Here is a 21176-nt window from a genome sequence, read left to right on the forward strand (position 1 = left end):
TCCTTTTCAAACAACTCCCCATTCCTCCCATCACTTAACACTAATTAATCCCTGCCATCCACGACTCCCCTCGCCCCGGAAACACGACAATATCCTCCGGCAAAGGCGAACAATATTCTCGATGAAAAGACAGAAGCTCTGAAAACTTCTCAAGATGCTCGTCGCCAGTTCGTCATCCATCCAGCGAAATTCCAGATGGCTCATCCGCCATGCTTCCCAGCGTAACGTCCGTGCAAGTAGCGGGGACCTGCTGCTTGAAGCCTGGTAATAAAGGAAAGACAACGCGCACCCTCTCCCCGTCTGAAACGACAAGGAAAGCTGTAAACTTGGAGCGTACTCCTTCTACCCCTGCTCCTCTAGCTCCTTCTTTTCATGATTCTCTCGCTGATGCTCGACGAGGGCGTACGAACCACCCGTTTTTAAACAGAATTTGATGCTGTGCCCCTGACAGGATGACGGGCAAGTTTCGCGACGAACAACGCCACCGGCGCGAGAAGTTTCTGCCGCGTCTGGCGGAGTCCCCCGATCATCGCATTGCTACGATCTCTCCCGCTTTACTTTTGCCCGCGGTTCCGTTTAACGAATGCGTAACAACGCCGCGGAAACTCCCCGATAGAAAGGAAGACTCTTGACCGAGCCTCTTGGATTCCTTTCTCCGGGGAAACTTTTTCACGAGATTGTTTGCCTTGCTTCCAATCCACTGGCTCCCTCGGAATATCCCGAGCACCAGGGAGGAATTTAAAGATACTCGTTCCTCCGCGGAATGGTGCCTTTGGATCTTGATAACTCTTGTCTCGTCGCCGATACAGGGATCGATTAAATGATTGGCTGCTTTTGATGCGGCTTGTATCTTGCTCCTTAGTCTCCTTCCCAGATTCTGCTCGAGGGAAACCCCCCCATGGGCTTATCCTGATTTCCAAGCAGCTTTGTTGGATGAACGTCAGACTCGACGATGAACTGATCTCGATTTATAGTTCCCGCTGTCTTCTGAAGGTGTTCGCACAGAACTGGTCACCTTGTCAGAACACTATATCTCTTCTTTGCTCTCGTAAACCCTCAGCTGGTTCCTCGAAGCTCGATTCATCGAGTGCCCGCATTAAATCCTCTGCAGAAATGTGGGGGAAATGGATTTATCGTCAACAGTGCCCCCTTTCTTTCCAAACTCATCTCTTCCACAGACACTGTTACGGGAATGATCGCAGCAGCAGGATATTACATCCCTCTGTCCCTGAGAAATCCTCTTTACAAGTGTGCCCTGGAAATTTGAATCCCCCAGGTTGCTCCGTCCAAGTAACTCCAGAAATGCAACTTAATCTCCACCCCCCTCCCTGCATCGACGAGCTTCCCATTGAGAACTTCTACTTTGCCGGCGGATGCACGAGGTCCTCCGAGGAGGTCCGCGCAAAAGCTGCAGAGATCCGAGGATACGTCTCCTCTTCCCGCGGCTCCTGCTCCTTGACCTTCCGCTTCAGCATCCTCCACAGCTCCTCCCACTCCTGCTGCTTTTTCCTCTTGATCTCCTCTGGCGAGATCTTCGTCTTCCTCCTCCTGTTCTTACGCGCACTTCTCCCACTCGGCGATCTAGCTTTGAATCTGGTCTCCTGCTTGGCCACTGCGGACTTCTTCACGTCGGCTACCGAAACCTGCTTCGCCACCTCCTGGTCAGCTTCAGGCTTCGGCTTGGGTGTCACCGGCCGAGGAGGCTCCTCCACGAACGGTCGCGCGCACAGCTTCCCCGCGATCGCTCGCTCCTGCCAGTCGCGGACCACCTGCTTCGCACGCCTCAGCTCCTCGCGCAGCACGCTGGGCGGAAGCTTCTTCAGCAACAACATCTTCGCCTTCATCGCACGTGGAGCCTCCGAGACTTTAGTGACGTTTGCGGACAATCTTTGGTACCATTGCTCGTCCATGTAAAACGGCTTCCCAGTGCCTGGGGCCTCTTCTGCTTGCGCGAGCTTCACCGCCAGTCTCTGCGACCTCTCGGCTCTTCGTTTCTCTGGAACGTAATGGGCGTGGTTGAAACGATGTGTAAAGGAAGCGTGTTGCTTCGTTAGAGTACAGTTTTCTGATCGCTTAGCTGGTGGCCTTCCAAACGCTCAGGTCCCTCGCGAGATTGCAGCGGAGTGAAGGTGGAAAATTCGAAAGCTGGAGAATTGAACTTACCGCTGAGGATCTGCTAACCGTTTGAAGAGTTTCTGTTTTGTACGTTCGAAGGAAAGTTTTGGGACGTTGGAGGGAAATAGGGGAAGGTTTGCGCGGAATGTGAGGGTGATTTTATGTAACGTGACGAAGCTAACCTTAATCATTGTAGCAAGGTGTGAAAGATTTAGTCAAGATTTAGCTTGTGTACTCAAAGTGTACAGTGGCTATCAAAGTCTACTCTGTTTTCAGATCTCTTTCAACACCCCGCTCGCTCTGTTTCGATCACTTTTTGATTTGTCTTCCCTACGTGTTCCGCGATTTCTTCCAAGTGGTGACTTATAGCTATTTTAGTATCAACTCGCCCGATCGGAAACTTTTGGCCAGAGGCTCCAGCAAAGGATCGCCTGCTCCGAATGCAAGCTACGATAAATTCGCCCTTAACTTCCAGAAACGCTGGCACAGATCTGGCCACGATCGATACGGGATGGAATAAAGGCCAAGGATCACGGTGCAAGGTTCGCAACCTACATTCGTGTCCGCTCGTCTCCCTTTGCGGCAAACTGCTTTTCGAAATTCTGCGGGAATTATTGAGTAGCTGCGGGATAGGCAATTGTAAAGGGGCTACACGCCGCCAGTGACCCTTTGACGAGCGCCTATTTCAATTCTCCGCCCTTAACGCGAATCTACCTGTACATCAAGATCGCTTTGTGATTGCTTACACCCTGCAGCTAAAAATTACCTAAGCATTCCTTTCTCATTTCTTCTAACTTTCAGCGGTTATTCACTCTCCTCATACGAGACAACTAATGGGTGCATTCACTCCTACAGAAACATTAAAAGATTCCCCAAACACTTTTAAAAAGAAAACAGAAGTAATTAGTGAAGAAAGGGGAGACTAATGGGCATCTACTTTCTCATAAAGATCAGCTGGTAATCCTTAAACCCTCCAAAAAATTTCCGTTTAAATTCCAATACATACACACTATCCTTGACAAAGCTATTTCTCCGTCGCTCTCAAAGGAGACCCAGAAGCAACTGGTGAATGAAGATCAGGCTCGTAGTAGTGCTTAGACTTAGCTGAACGAGGCGAATCGTCCGCGTTGAAGCAGTTCCCGACGTCCACGTTCCGAAATAAGAAAAATGCCGCATGGTAGATCGTCGCGATTCGGAACGACAAAGGAGCCACGTTCGCGAGGAAATTACATTTCGTTGAATGGAGGGCTGCTTTCAGCGAGTCTGGAGATCAGGAAACAGTCCTACCTGCTATGTCCTTGCAACAAATTTCCGGCTTGCAGACTTCCAGGCAGGTCTTTCTCAATATCCTCGCGGCTCGTTTTTTCGGAGTTAGCCTGCTCGCCCGCTCCGGATCGTCCTCCAGGACGGGCTCCTGTTCCACCTCTACTTCCCCGCTGCGCTGAAGAAGCCGCCTCCTCATCGTCATCCTGCTCCTCGTGCGACTCGTCATTCGCCTGCTCGCCGTGGACTTTCTGTCTTTCGTCGAGTCATCCGTCTCTTTATCCGACTCTTGTACCTTCGGTGGCTGCACTATTCTCTGCCGCAGCAGTTCCTGAGCGGCCTCCACGTCCGCAGCGTCGAGCTCCACGAATTTCGCCGACTCCTTCTCGGAAAAGATCGAATATCTTTTGGTTACTTCTGTCAGTGGCGTTTCGGGCATCATTTACGCCGCGTTTGCATTAGAATTGCTTCTTCATTTATTTCATCGGTGGTGTGATGTATTTAGAAAAGATTAGAAGAAAATTGGTACAGGGAAGTGTGGAGTTAATTTTTCTACTCTTCTATTGGAATTCATTTAGGAGATCTATATATATTTAACGTCTTTGAATTTCGTTTAAAAAATTCAGAAGACATAGGTTCGGGAGAAATACCCCAGGGCAGATTTTTGCTGCTTTATACTAGGCTTATAAAACCACACACCCTTTGCAAATACACTTTTAGATTTCATTTATACGGTCTAAAGATGAAATACAGATGTCTGCGAAGTTCGCACCCTAAGTGCAAATTTTTATAAAGAAGAAACAGGCTTCGTTTGGCCGCGATTTGGCCACGTTTCTCCAACCAAATTTTTTGTTAGTCCACCCTTAGAAAAAAAGTTATGACCAAATTAAAAATTTATCATCAGTACACCCATGAACATTTTTCTTTCTTTTATATTTATCTGGAGAATTGTGTTAGTATAAGTGTAACAAGTAATTTGGAGTAGAAATAAATAAAAACTGTGAAGCGACAGTTCATGTAACCCCGCGGGGAATCGATAAACCAATAAATAAAGTGCGGTTGGCATTCTCGACTATTATTACTGTATCTTCTACTGTAACATTGTAATATTTTTTCAAATAGATTTGCAAATTCCATCGACTATTTCTAATATAAAAATGTAATGTATTTGGCGATAATTTACCAGAAATTTCTATAGATGCTTCTTTCCACACTTTATCAGACGGACACTTTAATTTGTATTTTCCATCGAAACTCACATTTTTGCAGTATGTAGGTCTAGAATAAATCACAATTTATCAGAGCTTTTCCGGCTATTTTTCACAAGCCACCGTAATAAAATCGGGAGACGGTAAATAGTATGAATGTTACAGTAACTTCATAAATCAACAAACGCTTTTTTTTAAGGGTGGATAAACGAAAACTTTTGTTGGAGAAACGTGGACAAATCGTGGACAAACGAAGCCTGTTTCTATTTTATAAAAACTTACACTTGGGGTGCCAACTTCACAGACCTGAAATATAAAGATTCGTGTCCAGCGTAACGCGGAAAGATAGAATTGCCGGAGAACAGATACCAGTAGCAGCGAAATAAGAAAAATAGCATGGCAGAACGGTTGATTAGTTTCAATCAACGATCCCCCAACACAATTTTCCATTTTACCGCTTCTATCGTGCGGAAGTAATTCTCTTCTATCGCGGCGAAGACGGGATCGCCTGTGACGGATGTCTTTCTCTTCGATCTCCTGCGCTTCGGCATCTTCAGGCTTTCCCTTCTCTCCTTCTCGCCGCCCAGGCTAGTCCGCTTCCTCTTCTCTTCGTTCCCGCTCTTCTGTTTCCTCTTCTCGTCGATCACGCTCTTCGCCTTCTTCTTGTCCTTGTTCTCCATCCTTTTGTCTTTGGCAATCGATCCTCGTTTACGCACACGCGGCGCGGGCTCGTCGTCACTGGAGCCGTACAACAGCCGCAATTCCTTCATACGTTGGTCCACCAGCTTCTCGAATCTGTGGCCCCTTTCGAAGTACTACAGGGAATCATAAGCACGCCCACATTATTCTTTAACCCTTTCGCCACTACGGGCGACTACAGTCGCCCACCACAAAACGCGATGTACATACGACGGGCGACTATAGTCGCTCTCGAGAAAACTCTTTTATTTTCTCAATCCCTTCAACACTCGATGACGTTCCGTGATCCATAGTAATACAATAGTAATAATAATACAAAATAAAATGGTTATAAGACTTTCGGTTCGAACTCTAGAGCTATTCTTGGGCGATTGTAGCTTCGCATACTGCGGATAATTGTGGACTGATTGTCATTGAACAAGTGAAAATACGTTTATGCAGACTGTATAAATATCTCGTTTTAAAGAAAAGTCGCTTTTCTTCCGAAAGCATGTCAAGGTGGCGTTGGTCAGGCGTAAGACGTAAGCCCGAACGCCGAAGACTTTCCACGCGCAATGTGTTCACTTTTGGCGCGAGGCCCCGTTCAGTGGGGGTGCTCCGGCGGAGCGGACCGCCGTAGCGAAAGGGTTAACCTGGGATTTCATATGCTTTAAAATATTATCCAAAATCTTCCGCTGTTGCTGTTTTCTGCAAAGTTATTCACAAATTGTAAAAGACAATTGTCGGTCGTTTCGACCACAACGCCAGTAACGCTAGTCTTTTTTCGCTGCCGTGTGCGGCGCGCATTGCGAGAGAATCATGGATGACTGTGATAAACATCCAGATTTCTTGTTGAAAGAAATTTGTGAAGATAATATTATAATGCATCATTTATACTATTTTAGTAATTTTATTAAGTTATTTCGCATTATATTGAATATCGGTCGAAATAGCCGACGCGCCTAAATCCTAATCCCGGGTTAAACAGCCGTTTGACGAATCGATCTCACTGCAGGCGCTGAAGATCGCTTGCTGTCGAGCCGAGAGGATTAAATTCTGAATAATTACTTTCATAATTTGATTTTGCATAGGTATTTGAAAATTTATAGAAATGTAGAGGTTATTAAATTACTTTAAATTTGTGGCACGCGTGTGGGTGAAGGTTGAGTCACAGAATGATAAGAAGAATGGAAATCTGTTGTTTAAGTTTGTTTAAAACAGTATTTCCCAACCTTTTCTGAGTCGCGACCCCCCCGCCCTCCATGTAAGGTAAAGAAATTTAATAAAGTAAAGAAAACACATTAAAAATAGGTATTTCAGGATATAATTCTAACTTAATAATATGTAATTATCTTAATACATATATTATATACACTTAAAGATATTTAATATACGTAAAGATCTTTAATATATTTAAAGATATTTAATATATTTAAATATATTTAAAGATATTTAAATATATTAAAGATATTTAATATATTTAAATATATTTAAATATATTTAAATATATTTAATATATTTAAATATATTTAAATATATTTAATATATTTAAATATATTTAATATATTTAATATATTTAAATGGGTATGAATTATTAAAACTTGTATAAAATTACGTTTAGGATAATTGCAGTAAGTACATAACAGTAGATTTATCACATTCAAAAGGATAATTAAATATACTAAATATCTTTAAATATATTTTATTAGTATATTAAATATCTTTAAATATATTTAAAGATATTTAATATATTTAATTATCTTTTTCTGTGTTAAATCTACTGTTATGTACTTACTGCAATTATCCTAAACGTAATTTTATACAAGTTTTAATAATTCATACCCAGCTGCTTAATATTCATCCTGATCGACAACGAGAATGATACTTTATACTTGCTGTTTTTCTTCTTAAATTATTATTCAAAGTCTACTATCACCCCCAAGTCACTATACGGAAATTGTCTGTCTTGAAATAACAAAAATTTAGGCACACCCTTCGAAGGGACCGTACAATGCCCACTTGTCCCAACGCGCGTAATAAGTTCCTCTGTATTCCAAGTGATGCGAGTCAACGATAAGCTCCACCTACTCGAGACGCTTTCCGCTGTTCTTCGACGAGCAAAAAAGATTGCTGGCGCGAATGGTAGAAAAGCTGTGCACGGTTTAGGGCAAACAGGGATAAAAGGGGACGATTCTTACGGCACTTAAGAGAGCTTTGTCGTTCTTGGTGAACGTCGTGAGACCTTCCGCGCACTCCAATAGGTACAGGTCGCCGTTGCTGTTCCCAACCGCGAGATATTCGCCGACATCGTTGGAGCTGATCGCTGTCAAACTGTGAGTGGAAATGTGAATCGAAGTGAACGGTGCTTGCACCCCCGTCAGAATGTCGTACGCTTCCACTGAACCCTCCGTATTTATGGTGAAAAATACCGAGCATCTAGACCGGCTCCAGCAGCCACCGCTTAGATCCACTAACTCATCGCTGCGCAGAAAATTCGATCACACATGTTGCATATTTTATGAATTAGAAACTGTAAACGCGCGTGCAGTGGGAAGCCTTCGCCCTCCGCGTTTCTCGGGAATGGCAACGTTTTTCCGGTAGGAAGAATTAATGCAGCGCGTCGGATTCAAGCTTTCTGCAGAATAATTTGAATATTCTTTCTGTAGGTATTCGTGAATTTGGGTGACGCGGAAACCCTTGGGACCCGCGAATAGGAGCTTTGATCATTGTAGAAGAATCGAATAGTGTAATAATGTGAAATCTAAATCAATTACTGTTAAAATATATAATAGATTTGATATGAACTTCCTATTGCTACTTGGGTGGTTTTAAAAAGTTTCATATTCGGAGGCTATCAAAATCTACCAAGAGAGTTTATTTTATCTAAGTTCTTAAAATCTTTAACAACTCTTGAGTTCATCAGAGCATAACCCCCAAAAAATAGAAATACCAAGTCTAAGTCACTCATCATAATTAATATCAAGTCTAAGTCACTCGTAATAATTAATATCAAGTCTAAGTCACTCGTAATAATTAATATCAAGTCTAAGTCACTCGTAATAATTAATATCAAGTCTAAGTCACTCATAATAATTAATATCAAGTCTAAGTCACTCGTAATAATTAATATCAAGTCTAAGTCACTCATAATAATTAATATCAAGTCTAAGTCACTCATCATAATTAATATCAAGTCTAAGTCACTCATAATAATTAATATCAAGTCAAAGTCACTCGTAATAATTAATATCAAGTCTAAGTCACTCATAATAATTAATATCAAGCTAATACAGAATTTCCACTATTACTTCAAAGGTTTCCAAAATCTCCCATTATCTATCAACCTACTTAGTTCAGTCATTTGAAAACGTTCAAATCACTATTTTATTTATTATATCAATGAACTAATGTGACATCACTGGACACACAGTTCCAATCTACTAACTTCCTTCCAAGAATCGTACCGAGATCTGAGCAAGCATCCCTCCCTCGTGTCTTCCGCCCACACTTTGGCTGTCCAGTCGCCTACAGTTAAGAAGTTCTTCGGGAAGGCAGGGTTCCTGTCGATGGAGATTATAGGGCCCGTGCAACTCTTGAACCTCATCGCCAGTTTTTCCGCGGGTGTGTTGCCCCTCCTGTTCACATTCACGACCATGCCGTTCTTCGTCCCGGCCAAGAACCGGCTGCTGATCGTGTGCTCGTATTGAAGGACCGTGACCCCAACGGCTCGATCGACGTCAGCCCTCGCTGGGTCATCGATATCCATCACCAGGGTGTCAGTGGGCTTCTTCATGAACCTGGTGTCCCACCACATCACTACGCCATTTGTGGACGCGGAGAAGAACTCTGCATTGGCCTTGGAATTGATCCAAAGAGCCTGGTTCGCTGGGTGCCTTCGAGTGGAGGGTGGAAAGTAATGAACGAAAAATAAGATAGTCGCTATTTCAGCTTTGATACGGTGTGACAATTTGGACAGTTTGTTCCCGTAGGAAAAAAAAGTGGAAGTGTGATCATACTGCTGCCGAACTTTTCGATTTTCGTGCTGACTGCGGAATAACCGAATTTAAAATTCATATTTGAATGGCGAATCGCGAAATTCGATTTGGATCCTACGATTTTGTGCGTGAAATTTGGAAATGATATTCATCGATAGTGGGTTTTTTGTTGTAATATTCCGGGGAAATTGGGTGGGAAACTGTATGATTACAACAGATTACATTAATAACTGATGGGAAGTATGTTCTCGGTGTAACTGGGTGGGAAATTTGTTTTAAAATATCGAAGGATCGCTTCAAGGATTCTTGGTGAATATTCGAGATTGTCAGTATTAATATTATTCGGTATATATTCCTTCAGTATTTCGAATTTTTGATGCGCCTGTATGATCATAGTTTGGAAGGGGAACGAAAAAGTTCGCGATTCCCACGCTCCTCACGACTCAATATTATCTTTCTCCCAGGGCTGTTCAAACAGAGGCATAAATTTCGTTTAATGAAGTCTGAAATTCAAACTATCAACCCGATAAAATATTTAGTTGGAGATGGGAATTTCAAATGCGCCACGCTGTGTCAACTTTCCGCAGTGTATGCAGCGGCCGGTATCAGTCGCATTGCTGTAAAACTAACTAGCGCGTGTCGCGTTTGACAGTGGCGATTTAATTCGAAAAATTTGTTCCAAACGGAAGAAATAACTAGAGGCAAAGTCACGCACTCAGGTTTTAATGCTTTACGAAGAAGCCTGCAATTTTTGTAAAGTCGTCCTTGTAAATTGCATCGATGGATATTAATATTTAAAAAAAAGATATTAAGATTTCACGATATTGAAATACGCATTCCAAAACGATTTCAAAATAGACACGTAGATTTAAATGGTCTTTTCAATATGAAAATGAAAACGCTTCTAATAGTTCTTTAAATAAAAAAATTTCGAATATATATTAGAAGTATAAAATACTGGTGACTGACGAGGGGATGAGACACTTGCGCCGCCTCGTCGCTTCTACGAATATCCCAAGTGCACACTTGACCAGACACAAGGCCACCAATCAGCAGTGAAGGATCACGAGGGTTGAACTCGACTGTCACCAACGGGGAAGATGCTTTCAGTGCGGTCAGCGGTAGAACAGGATTCTCTGTTCAAAAGAAATTTACAATTTTTCCCCGAACTTCATCTCTGAATTAAATTCCAAACTCACGAATAATCCCTCAATTCAATTCCCTCCAACTACTCACTTCAATCCACTTAATTTCATAACAAATGACTTCAATGCGGTCAATGCTATATTAGGATTCTCTGTGCAAAAGAATTTTCGCAACTTTAACCCCAACTTCTCCAAATTGAATTCCAAACTCACGAATAATCCCCCCAATTTAATTCCCTCCAACAACTCACCTAAGTCCACTTAATTTCATAAGATGATTTCATCCCGTCTGAGTAAAACTCAAAACCTCAGTGTCTACCAAAAAACCAAACGCCAACTCGATTCAACCACATCAAAGGCACCCTGCTCCCACTTAATGATAATAGTAGTCAAACTCGTATCTAAACGCAAACCTCCCCCAAGTATGAAATAAAATATAAAGTATCAAACGAGCACCACGTCGCATGCATATTGCGTATAGGTGCAAGTCCAGTACACAGTAACGGTGTCGCTATAAAAGCGAACGACACCGCGCGCTGTTCCCCCGGAACTTATCATTTACAGCAGTACGTGACGCGAAGCTTTCCGAATTCGTACCGTATCCCGCCAAAAATTGCCCAGGCGCCACTTGACCCGAAATTTTCGAGCGTCCCTGCGCGGACCCCACGGAAACGGGAATTCAGGGAATCGGATCGATGACATGCCAGCCAGCGGTGCTGTGCCGCGGCAAGGAACGCCGATTAAACGCGGTCTGACTTGGAATAACATAAGGAGTGCTCGAGTACCGATGTCCCATACGTAGGAGTACTGATTCGCGTTTGGGGGTTGCTTGTCGAATTCCGCGAACCAGTACGCAGCGGCCAATCGATTCGAGGGATGCGGGGACCACGAGATATGCTTGATTGGTCTCTTTGGCTGCTGTGGATCCATGTACGCGTTCCTGATTCTGTGTGAAAAGAAAGGGACATGGAGACACGAGGATTTGTTCATTTTTTATGTAGAGGGTGACGTATGGCGGAATTAAGGTCCATTTACATTATCCGTTCAGACACGGAACGTTTCGGTTCATACAAATATTGTTGTGGGTTATTGGATACGAATGTTTATATGCAGCGTCGCGATCAGTTATAACACGTTACGCTTCGGGCATACGACGATCGACATTCTCGAAAAGAATATTTTCAGTGAAACGATACGTGATTGAAGTTGTCGGAACGTGTTTGAAGTAGGGCTGGGACTATTTGTCGAATTTTTCGGTATTCGAATATTCGAATAATTCAGTTGCTCAATTATTTGGCGAATATAATTCGAATATCCAAGTATTCGAATACTATTCGAGTATCCAAGTATTCGAATACTATTCGAGTATCCAAGTATTCGAATACTATTCGAATATCCAAGTATCCGAATACTATTCGAATATCCAAGTATTTGAATACTATTCGAATATCCAAGTATTCGAATATCAAAGTATTCGAATACTATTCGAATATCTAAGTATTCGAATATCCAAGTATTCGAATATTTAAGTATTCGAATATCCAAGTATTCGAATATTTAAGTATTCGAATATTTATGTATTCGAATACTAATGTATTCGAATAGTATGGCGTGAATTATAAATCAAATTCTTTAGGTTCATTTGTCAGGGTGAAATCTTGTAAGCTAATTTTGACCCACTTCACACCATACTATTTGAATACATCAGTATTCGAATACTCAAATATTTGAAGTTTATTCGTAACATTCGAATACTCAAATATTTGAAGTTTATTCGTAATATTCGAATACTCAAATATTTGAAGTTTATTCGTAGCATTCGAATACTTGCAAAATATTCGAATATTAAATTATTCGAATAGTCCCAGCCCTAGTTTCAACGAAGACTCGTATGCTATGTATTTAGTTCAGGGAGAATCTGAAACGATGACCCCTATACAAAAGATATATTATTCTGACGCTTGTTGCCTGTCGTTGCCGAATGTGAACTGATTGTATAAACACTACATCGTTGTTGTCTGAACCGAAACGTTCCGTAACGTTCCGTGTCTGAACGGATAATATAAATTAACCTTAATAGGGAAGAACTGGCGCTATGGTTTGGATAAATTCTACTGGGGATGGATGTGTTGTTGGTGCGATTATTTGAGTGGTGTATAAAGCGATATTTTATATAGTACGAACCACCAGTTTTAGTGGTTTTCTGTTGTTTACTGCGGGGGCGTAGAGACAGAAAATTCCTGTGTAAGCAATGCTTCGAAATAGTGGTGGTAAAAAATTACACTGAATGCATATTTGGGCTTTTGGCTGACGATAATCAAACTGTTTCTGGTCCCTACTACTTTGGCAACATTGTTATATCTGTTCTATCGATTATAATGAGGTAATCGGATTATTCGAGGGGCATGTGACCCAAGACTCTTAAAAGTACTACTTAGTTACCAAATTTCACTTTTGTCCAGAGTTGGGTTTATAATTAGCTAAGTTAACAATTATTTAAATAACGGATCAAGTAAAAGTTACTTTAACTTTATACTATTTTTATTCCACGAGAAATACGATAATTTTTTTAACCTTTATTCGTTGTTCGAAGTTTCATTTAAATAAAATATTTCCCCATCTCTGCTTTCACCACTAAACACCGATTTCAAAATGTCAGAATCTTAAAATACATATCTAGGAACTGTACTATATCATGGATTACTAAATTACGCTGGTATTTTCGCCTCTTACTGTTTCTGCAAACGTAAGGGGAGGTTTTGATCTAGAGCCCCTAAAAATAGATGATCTTTAACATTTTGCATTGTATTCAGAACGGCTTAAACCATAGAAATACACGTTTTCTGTAATTAATCATTGCAAATGGCACTAGGGATTTGCTGAAGTGACGGAATAAAAAAATTCAACCAAAACGGTGGGACCTGTAGCACCTAAACCATTGGTCTGAAATATGAAACAATGCCAGATGATTAAAGGGCATGAAATTGCCTAGTGGACATAGCTTTAAAAATGACAAAAAAATGTCATTTCTTGACAAGATAACACTTAAAGTTGAAAATCACTTTTTCCCTATATTTTTCGTCATTCAACCCCTTTAAATATTAGAAATTTATATATATTTTAAATGTCAGAGGTTTCTCCACTGCGCAGAAGTATATTCTTCAAAATAAAAAAGTTTACAATCGAAACAAATGAAAATTTTTCGAGACATAAGTCCCACCGATTTGAAGAACACTGTTTCGAGAAAAACGCGTTTAATGTTTTACTCGAATGCCTATAGCTTCAAGAATTTTCCAAATTTCAAAAAATCTTATTAAATACGTATTCTCAAAAGGTTGAACGTTCGAGAAATGAAATATAAAAATCAATTTTTAGAAGGGAACCTTCTCTTAATATACTCTTTCCACCTACGATGCGTCTCTCTTTGAAAAGCAAAGGCTCCGTGCATGGAAATTCTCGCGAGTGAATAGAAGATGAATGTTGGAGACGTGCTCGTCAAGTGCTCTTAAATAACCAGTTGATCTTCTCTCGATTGTAAGCCGTTATTTAGCAATTTCACTGGCCTCTATCGTCCCGCCGAAACCACCCGCGCCACTTCGGCATGAAGCTTTTAGAATTTGCATTCTCTTTTAGTGGTTGGTATTGTTCCATAGAGCCAGAAGCCGTTTACGCAGTGGCTTCGACAGATTTAACTCTTTCATCGGGGCAGCTTTTGAAACAATCGTTCCGACGATATCTGATGCAGTTTGATTGGTCGAGGACATTTTGATCTGCTGATTGCTTCGTTTCGAGGATTTGTAGTGTCGAATAACACGAAGTCGAGAGAAACCTTCGATTCATTCGGGCTCGATTATCAAAAGCTTGTAACGCGATTTCACTCGCCAAATAAACGCAACGGGGCCGTGACGAATTCCCTAAACAATATTAAAACCCGGAGGGCCAGCTGAACCGTTCTATTTTGTGCTTCGGTGAAAATTCACGCGAGACTAATGCATTATTGAAATATTTTTTATTTACCGTTTAATGCCTGCTAGACTTGCAAATTAGAGGCGAAGGAAGGAAATAGGAACTTCTCTTCTCCTGACCTTCCGGTATTATCGATCATTCATTAACGCCCTTCGTTAATTTAAATCGAAATTAACCTTCTTTTAATCATGCAAATATCTTTGCCAACAACTTCTGTCTCAATATTTTCGTCCGCACGATTTGTAGATTATTACTCAGTCCGCGACAAAACGATGGGAAATAGGTGTATCGAGTTGTCGGCGTGGATTCCCGTGGATTTTCAGACATCCCGAAAAAGAGGAACGACCGTGTGCAATAATAGAAAGGGAGGGACCATAGAAATAATAAAGATCGAAGGGGAAAGATCGTGGAACACAAACCAGCTTCCCGATAAGCTTCCCCCGCCGAGTCTGCTGTAGGTAAGACATCGATTTATAACATTTATATCCCATAAATAAGCTATTGGATCTCATGCAAATATCTAACAATATCCGAGAGAAGATGGAACGAGGACAGGAAATATCGATATCCTCGGCGTTTTCTCGTTGGATATCCTCGTACAAGTGGCTCTGATTTGTCGAGGGAGATTTAGTTAACTAAAGATTTTATTCGAAATATGCTGTCTCGCATGAATGTCGAAAAATACATTTGCCACTTTACTCGATTTTGCAACAACTTTATACTAAACATAGAATCATTCACGAAACTTCAAATCTGCACAATTGTTTCCTAGGTATTGTCAGCTGTAAATACTTTTAATTTGCTATATATTGAACGATACATTATTCTTTTAAACAATGGTCTGATCAATAATTGAATTTTGTCAGTGAAACGTGAGCAATGTACCTTATATCGTAATTCCTTATGATGGATGTTGGAACCACGTCGTCGAAATAATTCTGGTAGATATTCACAGCGTTGTTTTGCATTACGCTATGCTCCATTGGCTGCATAGAGAACGCAAAGTATGAATTTTTCAAAAAATCTGCTGCAATTAGTATTCAGCCCCGTGAACCAATTATGAGAGAATATTTTAAAATTTCAAGGTACAAATTATACGTAGGGACTATTAAAAGCTTATACATATTCCATGCAGAATGTGTTTAAAAAAATTCATTACCCAGTAATTAAGTTTCATATGAAAATGTAATTTGAAATAATTTATAGAGAGACTCCCGCGGTTCTTCCTTACTCTCGTGAATCTAAAATTTTCATCGCATTGTCCCACGAAACTTTATACTTTGCCACTGAAACGAGTCTAATTGTTCCTTCATTTTGCAAACTATCTAAACCAATTCACCGGCATAAGCTCCCTCATGGTCAAAACCCAGCTATCGTTTCTCTCAACGCGTCGACGATATCTCAGCACATTTTCAGCGTCCGTTGGATTAATCTCTTTTGGCCAACCACCTTCCATGTGCAACGTTCCAGTGGTTTTTACACCCTGCTTAGTCGTCTGCACCTAATAAACGTAAAATAACTACTATTTTCAAAGAGGATCGTACAATTTCCAAGTACTACTAATCTATAATAAAGCACCTACACTTACGCATTAGCTACTCTAAATACACAAGAAACTGTGAGTTGTGCAAACAGAAAATAACAATAGGGAGGGTAACAATGAACTAATTTCGGGGTTTGTCGGACGGTCTAGTATCGAGGCACCACTGCTGCGGTGCGGATATATTCAAATAAATTAAAGAAAGAACCTGGTCTAGGACGCTGAAAAAGGTGATTTTCGCGAATTTTTTTAACACAGAAAAATAAAGTTGATCTTTCCAAAAATTTAGGGGTATTTTAATATATATTTATACAACATACAAAAAAAATTCAATTGATAAATTTCAAGTTCGGTGCGCTGGAATTGATTAATCATAGATGCGCCACGTCACTGGAATTGTGAAATGACAGGAAAAATGGAGCCTTTAATTTTTGCCCAAAATAAACAAACCGAAGTTTTTCTTAGATTTCAAGAACATCCATTGTCGATGAACTAAAAACATAATAAAAAGTCTGAAACTTACAAAATTCTGGGACTTTAAAGAAAAAGTTACGGCTTCCAGCACAAAATTTCGATGTTTTATGCAAAAAGATATGGTTTAATTTAATTTTTCCATAATTTTTACAGTTCGTCGACGATGGTTGGTCACTATTTAACTAAAAATCCCTAGGAAAAGTCAATCGGTCAGAATGTTTTTCTGCATCTTTCCCGCGAACTTGAAAAATATTTTCAGTTAAAACGATTTAAAGTTTACTTTTTAAAATCGCATAACATTTTTAGAATTGGTTCAAACAACTTGAGTTTTTTTTAGAATCGCTGATTTCGGGAATTTTCGCGATTCTCGACCTTATTCTGCGATCTTTAAACGTTTACAGCTCGGAGCAACGTTAACCGATTTTGATAAAATTTTAGGCACGTATACAACTTACTGCAATCTACAAACGGTTTTTTTTTTAATTTTCATTACAAGCTCACAAGCTCACAAAAAAATCGACCTTTACTATTCTTTTCGCTATTCCAACCAAATACATTTTTTTCCAAAACGACGAAACGCGTCAGTTAGCAAACTAATCCCTCTAGCTTCTCAAAAAAACTCATGTTGTTTGAACCAATTCTAAAAAAGTTATGCGATTTTAAAAAGTGTCCGAATACTAATGCGAGCCACTGTAGGTACTGCACCACCCACAATTGCTGACACTTCTGAAATACTTCGAATGCCACTATGAGACTTTAAGAATATATTCTCTAAGTGTATATTACTATCGATTAAAGCTAAAAGAAAAAATCGAAAATTTCGACCCCCTGAACCAGGTTCTCCCCTAAGAAGAATGACTAATTACGAAAGTCACTAAGAAAAAGCGAGAATGTGGTGAACGAAAGCCACGGTCTTTCATGAGCAAATGTGTGCTGTGACTGGTACCTACATCGGGAAGCATCAACAAAAACATCCATGTGCCTCGGCGGCACAGTCGGACCGCGAATTGTTAAGGTTAGCCATCGCGTTGCGATTGATAGTCCCACCTCGTGAGCAGCGTATTGCGTGGCAATTTGCGCGTGGCGGTTGCGTTCTGTTCGGAGAACGAAGTTCCCCGTTAACTCTGGATCCGGCCAGATGTTCTCTGCGGCGACAGACTCCTCGTAGGCGAACAGGCATTGCTTGCCGAACTGATACCTCGGCTTGATATAAGAGTGCTCCGCCAACATCCTCGGTCCGCTGGATCTCGCCGCGTTTGTGTTAAAACGGTGTACAAATTACAAAAAAAATAGCCTGCGGCACAAAATAAAATGTCTAAAAAACGAAAGTCTCGCGATACATAGGGAACACGAAATGTCTGAACTCGACGGCTGTCCACACCAGACTGACCGATGACGCTTGATCGAAACACTGGAAAATCGCTGGGAGAAGCTTCTACAGTGCCGACCGGGCTCATACTCCATGGAAATTTAACGATAGAAAAAGAATTCCTCGTGTCCTCGCAATGGACATTCCGCGATATTTCGATCGTAAAATTCGTTTGAAGTATTTTATTTGCTAGGAATGAGGATATTCGTATTCATGGATTTTCAAAACGGTGGATCAATCCCGCTGGGTAGGTGCGCGAATTTTTTGTTGCCATAATGCTGCATTTAGTGGGAGGTTTTGAATGAGAGCGTATGGGAGTAAAGTGGTGGAAAAGGTATTTCGTGCAAGCAGAATGAATGATAGAAGGTGATCAGTGATTCACCTCCCGGCTCGCTTATTAAAACCCCGAATCCAAATGCGTATAGCAATTACACAATTCGAGGGAATATATTAACTCGGCGGGAGGCGCTACTGGGTAAAATTTACCACAGAGGCGCTAGTTGCGAAAATATGGAGGCTGTTTGATTTTTTGTTACAATTTTTTAAGGAACCTTAATAAAGATATTAAGATATTTCATAAATTTTGTTTGGTTCTTAAAACACTGTACTTTAACATAAAAATTACAAAGTTGAAAAAAAATATTCTGAAGCTGTGGTTTTTTACGTTTCAATTTTGGGTATTTTTGACTCGGTAGCGACAACCTGTGTTACAATATGGGGTGCGCCTCCCCGGCGGTTAAGCGCATCGAGAATGGCAATAGAATACAGAGTAGCTTAAACTTTCGCTGGAAATTATTAGACCGATGAACTCTCGTTAAATTTCAAATTCCCTGCGTCGCGGTATTAGCTTTTCATTAAACAGCGCGGAAGCAGAAAACACCGACTCGCTAACCCAACGACGAGGACATTTAACGGAAACTAATTTCCCTTAAACTTTATCGTTATTCTCTCATACCAGGCTTATCACATCAGGTCGAAAGAAGAAGAGGACAGACGTAGAGGGACAGAAAGGTGGATAGTGACGAGAAAAACGAGAAAGAACGTGGGGAAAGTCACAGAGAAAGTGTGGGGCGAGGTAATCTCTATTACCAGGCCTGCCATAACCACGAATATTAAAGAACTAAGGAAGTTGGGAATTGCAGCGAGGAAAGAAATTATAAATATATATAGTCTTTTGCGGTTTGTTCCGCAGAAACTTGGGCAACTTATGCACAGATTGGATCATGAGTTCCAACCGATTCTTATTCGACTTTTTTCTTGCCTATTCAACAGCTGCTTAGAATTCTGAATGGTTATTTTAATTGCCCCCAATTATTCGGGTTAATTAATTTATATTTTGTGCCTAGACCTTGGCACAACACTCTTCTTCCTCATCGTAGATTCTACAGATCTAATCTCTTATTTCATCACCCTGTTACATGAAGTGTTTTAAGCGTGCAGTAATTTCTGCTTTTCGAACTTCTGTGCTTGAAATTTAATGGGTGTTGATTCCGTAATGACTAATCTACCTCTTCTATTTTCTGTTTCGTGTAAATGCCACTGTTTCCCTCCCTAGTAGCATTTCTGATTGATTAACAGTGTCCCCAAGTTGGGAATTAGTTGGCCACCAAAATGCCATCAGTCAACGCTACTACTTAGGGCTGTAGGTACTTTCATTTTATTTCTTTCATTTCTTTTTCGTAAATACTATTCCAGGGATGGAACTTACAAGGGGAGGACACCATGTGGTAGACACTGATTTTGATGAGCCTTGACACGATGGATCTATGTCGAAAATAATAATAGAGATATTTACATGGAAATTATTAAAAATTTCTTAGTCGCTGTGGGGTTTTAATGAGTAAAAATCCCACACTAACCTGGCGCCCCCGGAGGATTCCCCTCTGAAGGAGTCGGGGTGCCTTTTGGAGATATCCCCAAGTTAAAAAAAAAATTACAAAAAAAAAATTTATAAAAAAAATTAATTTATTTTTAACGTGGAGACGTTTTCAAAAGGCACCCCGACTCCTTCAGAGGGGAATCCCCTGGGGACGCCAGGGTAGTGTGGGATTTTTACTCAATAAAACCCCACAGCCACTAAGAAATTTTTAATAATTTCCATGTAAATATCTCTATTATTAAGCCCCATTGGCAGAAACGCTCGGACACCTATTTACTTATATTCAACATAGATCCATCGTGCCAAGGCTCATCAAAATCGGTCTCTATCACATGGTATTCTCCCCTTGTTAGTGTATTCATGGACGACTATAATGATTTTATATTCCCCATGTGTACAGTATTCTAACTCTTTTTTATATACTAGACTCTGCTCGTTAATAAATAATTATATAAACAAAAAAGCAGCAGTAGGATCGCAGTGGCCACAGCACCTTCGATTTGTCTAATCGTAAGTGTGTCACGCATCGAAGACACAATTTTCGCCCCGTTCCGTCTAGCATTCCCACTCGACGAAATCACCACGAACGTATATCGTGACCAATCGCTCGTCACGGTTACCATTATCCTTTCGTGACCTTCCACGATTTCTGCTAGCTGCACCGCGCAATCCAGCGTGATCCACCAATCAATGCTTTCGCACGGAATCGTAAATCGCATAAGCCGCGCGAGGAGCTCTCTTCTCGGACGAAGCATATTCGACGCAATCGGCGCCACGATCGATTGGGCCGCGGATGTGGTAACGCGTGAATCGGAATGGATCAGGGACCTGACAATGATCCGTGGTAAAATTCGCTGGGACGATGTGGCCAGCCACCACACGAGTCGCGTGTAAAACACGATGGCCCCAGCTGCAAATCATCCACCGGGTGCCGCTTTTAATTTCGCAAAATGTGCTTTTAAAGGTCTCGCTGCATATACTTGCTAGCAGAGTTGGGGGCGGTAACTAACTAAATAATTATTTAAATAACGGAGCAAATCAAAATTACTTTTCCACTTTAGATTATTCGACGAATGACGTTAATTTTCTTGTTCGACGAGCGTTTCAACTTCAGCGTTGATTTCGACTTTAACTTTAACTGTAATTTGAAGTTTAACTTTATTCGACGTCGAACAAAGTTAAAGTTAAAATTGAATAATTTATTCTACGCTGCAGTTGAAACGCTCGTCGAACAAAAAGATTAACTTCATTCGTCAAATAATTTAAAGTTGAAGTATTTTTGATTTGCTCCGTTATTTAAATAATTATTTATTTAGTTACCGCCCCAACTCTGCTCGCAAGTATATACAGCGAGACCTTTATTATAAGATTAACTTAATAAAGATTAAGTTAACCCGGGTCAACTCTATTCGACCAATGACGAGTAATTCGTTTAACTTTTATTCGCTATTCGAAATTTTATTTAAATACAAATTTTGCCCATCTCTGCTTGCGAGTGGTGTTCTTTATGAATTTTCCTGAATTCTTTATTCAAATTGCATTGG

At 40.7% G+C, this 21176-nt stretch overlaps 2 protein-coding genes across 3 annotated transcripts in view; one reads left to right on the forward strand and one right to left on the reverse strand.

Moving 5' to 3' along the window:
* Positions 1 to 21176, forward strand: part of LOC143375338 (furin-like protease 1) — a 305117-nt gene that overhangs the window by 221144 nt on the left and 62797 nt on the right. The gene's annotated exons all lie outside the window — the stretch shown is intronic.
* Positions 1359 to 17998, reverse strand: LOC143375363 (dynein intermediate chain 3, ciliary-like). Its single transcript, XM_076824366.1, has 10 exons — positions 17432 to 17998; positions 15710 to 15871; positions 15256 to 15356; positions 11190 to 11350; positions 10218 to 10395; positions 8729 to 9157; positions 7463 to 7745; positions 5042 to 5401; positions 3403 to 3760; positions 1359 to 1996 (listed from the first exon to the last, which is right to left on the reverse strand). Exons 1-10 carry the CDS (start codon positions 17612 to 17614, stop codon positions 1359 to 1361), a joined length of 2853 nt encoding a protein of 950 aa, XP_076680481.1. The 5' UTR covers positions 17615 to 17998.

This window comes from Andrena cerasifolii, chromosome 12 (genome assembly GCF_050908995.1).
Source record: "Andrena cerasifolii isolate SP2316 chromosome 12, iyAndCera1_principal, whole genome shotgun sequence".
Classification (NCBI taxonomy): domain Eukaryota; kingdom Metazoa; phylum Arthropoda; class Insecta; order Hymenoptera; family Andrenidae; genus Andrena; species Andrena cerasifolii.

Excerpts from the sequence above, each read along its gene's own strand:
- LOC143375363 (XM_076824366.1), bottom strand. The coding sequence starts at position 17,614 with ATGTTGGCGGAGCACTCTTATATCAAGCCGAGGTATCAGTTCGGCAAG. Across the intron at positions 5,402-7,462 it reads ACAAAGCTCTCTTAAGTGCC|TACTTCGAAAGGGGCCACAG; the intron begins GTAAGAATCGTC and ends GATTCCCTGTAG. Across the intron at positions 3,761-5,041 it reads ACTTCCGCACGATAGAAGCG|GAGTCGGCGAAATTCGTGGA; the intron begins GTAAAATGGAAA and ends TTTTCCGAGAAG.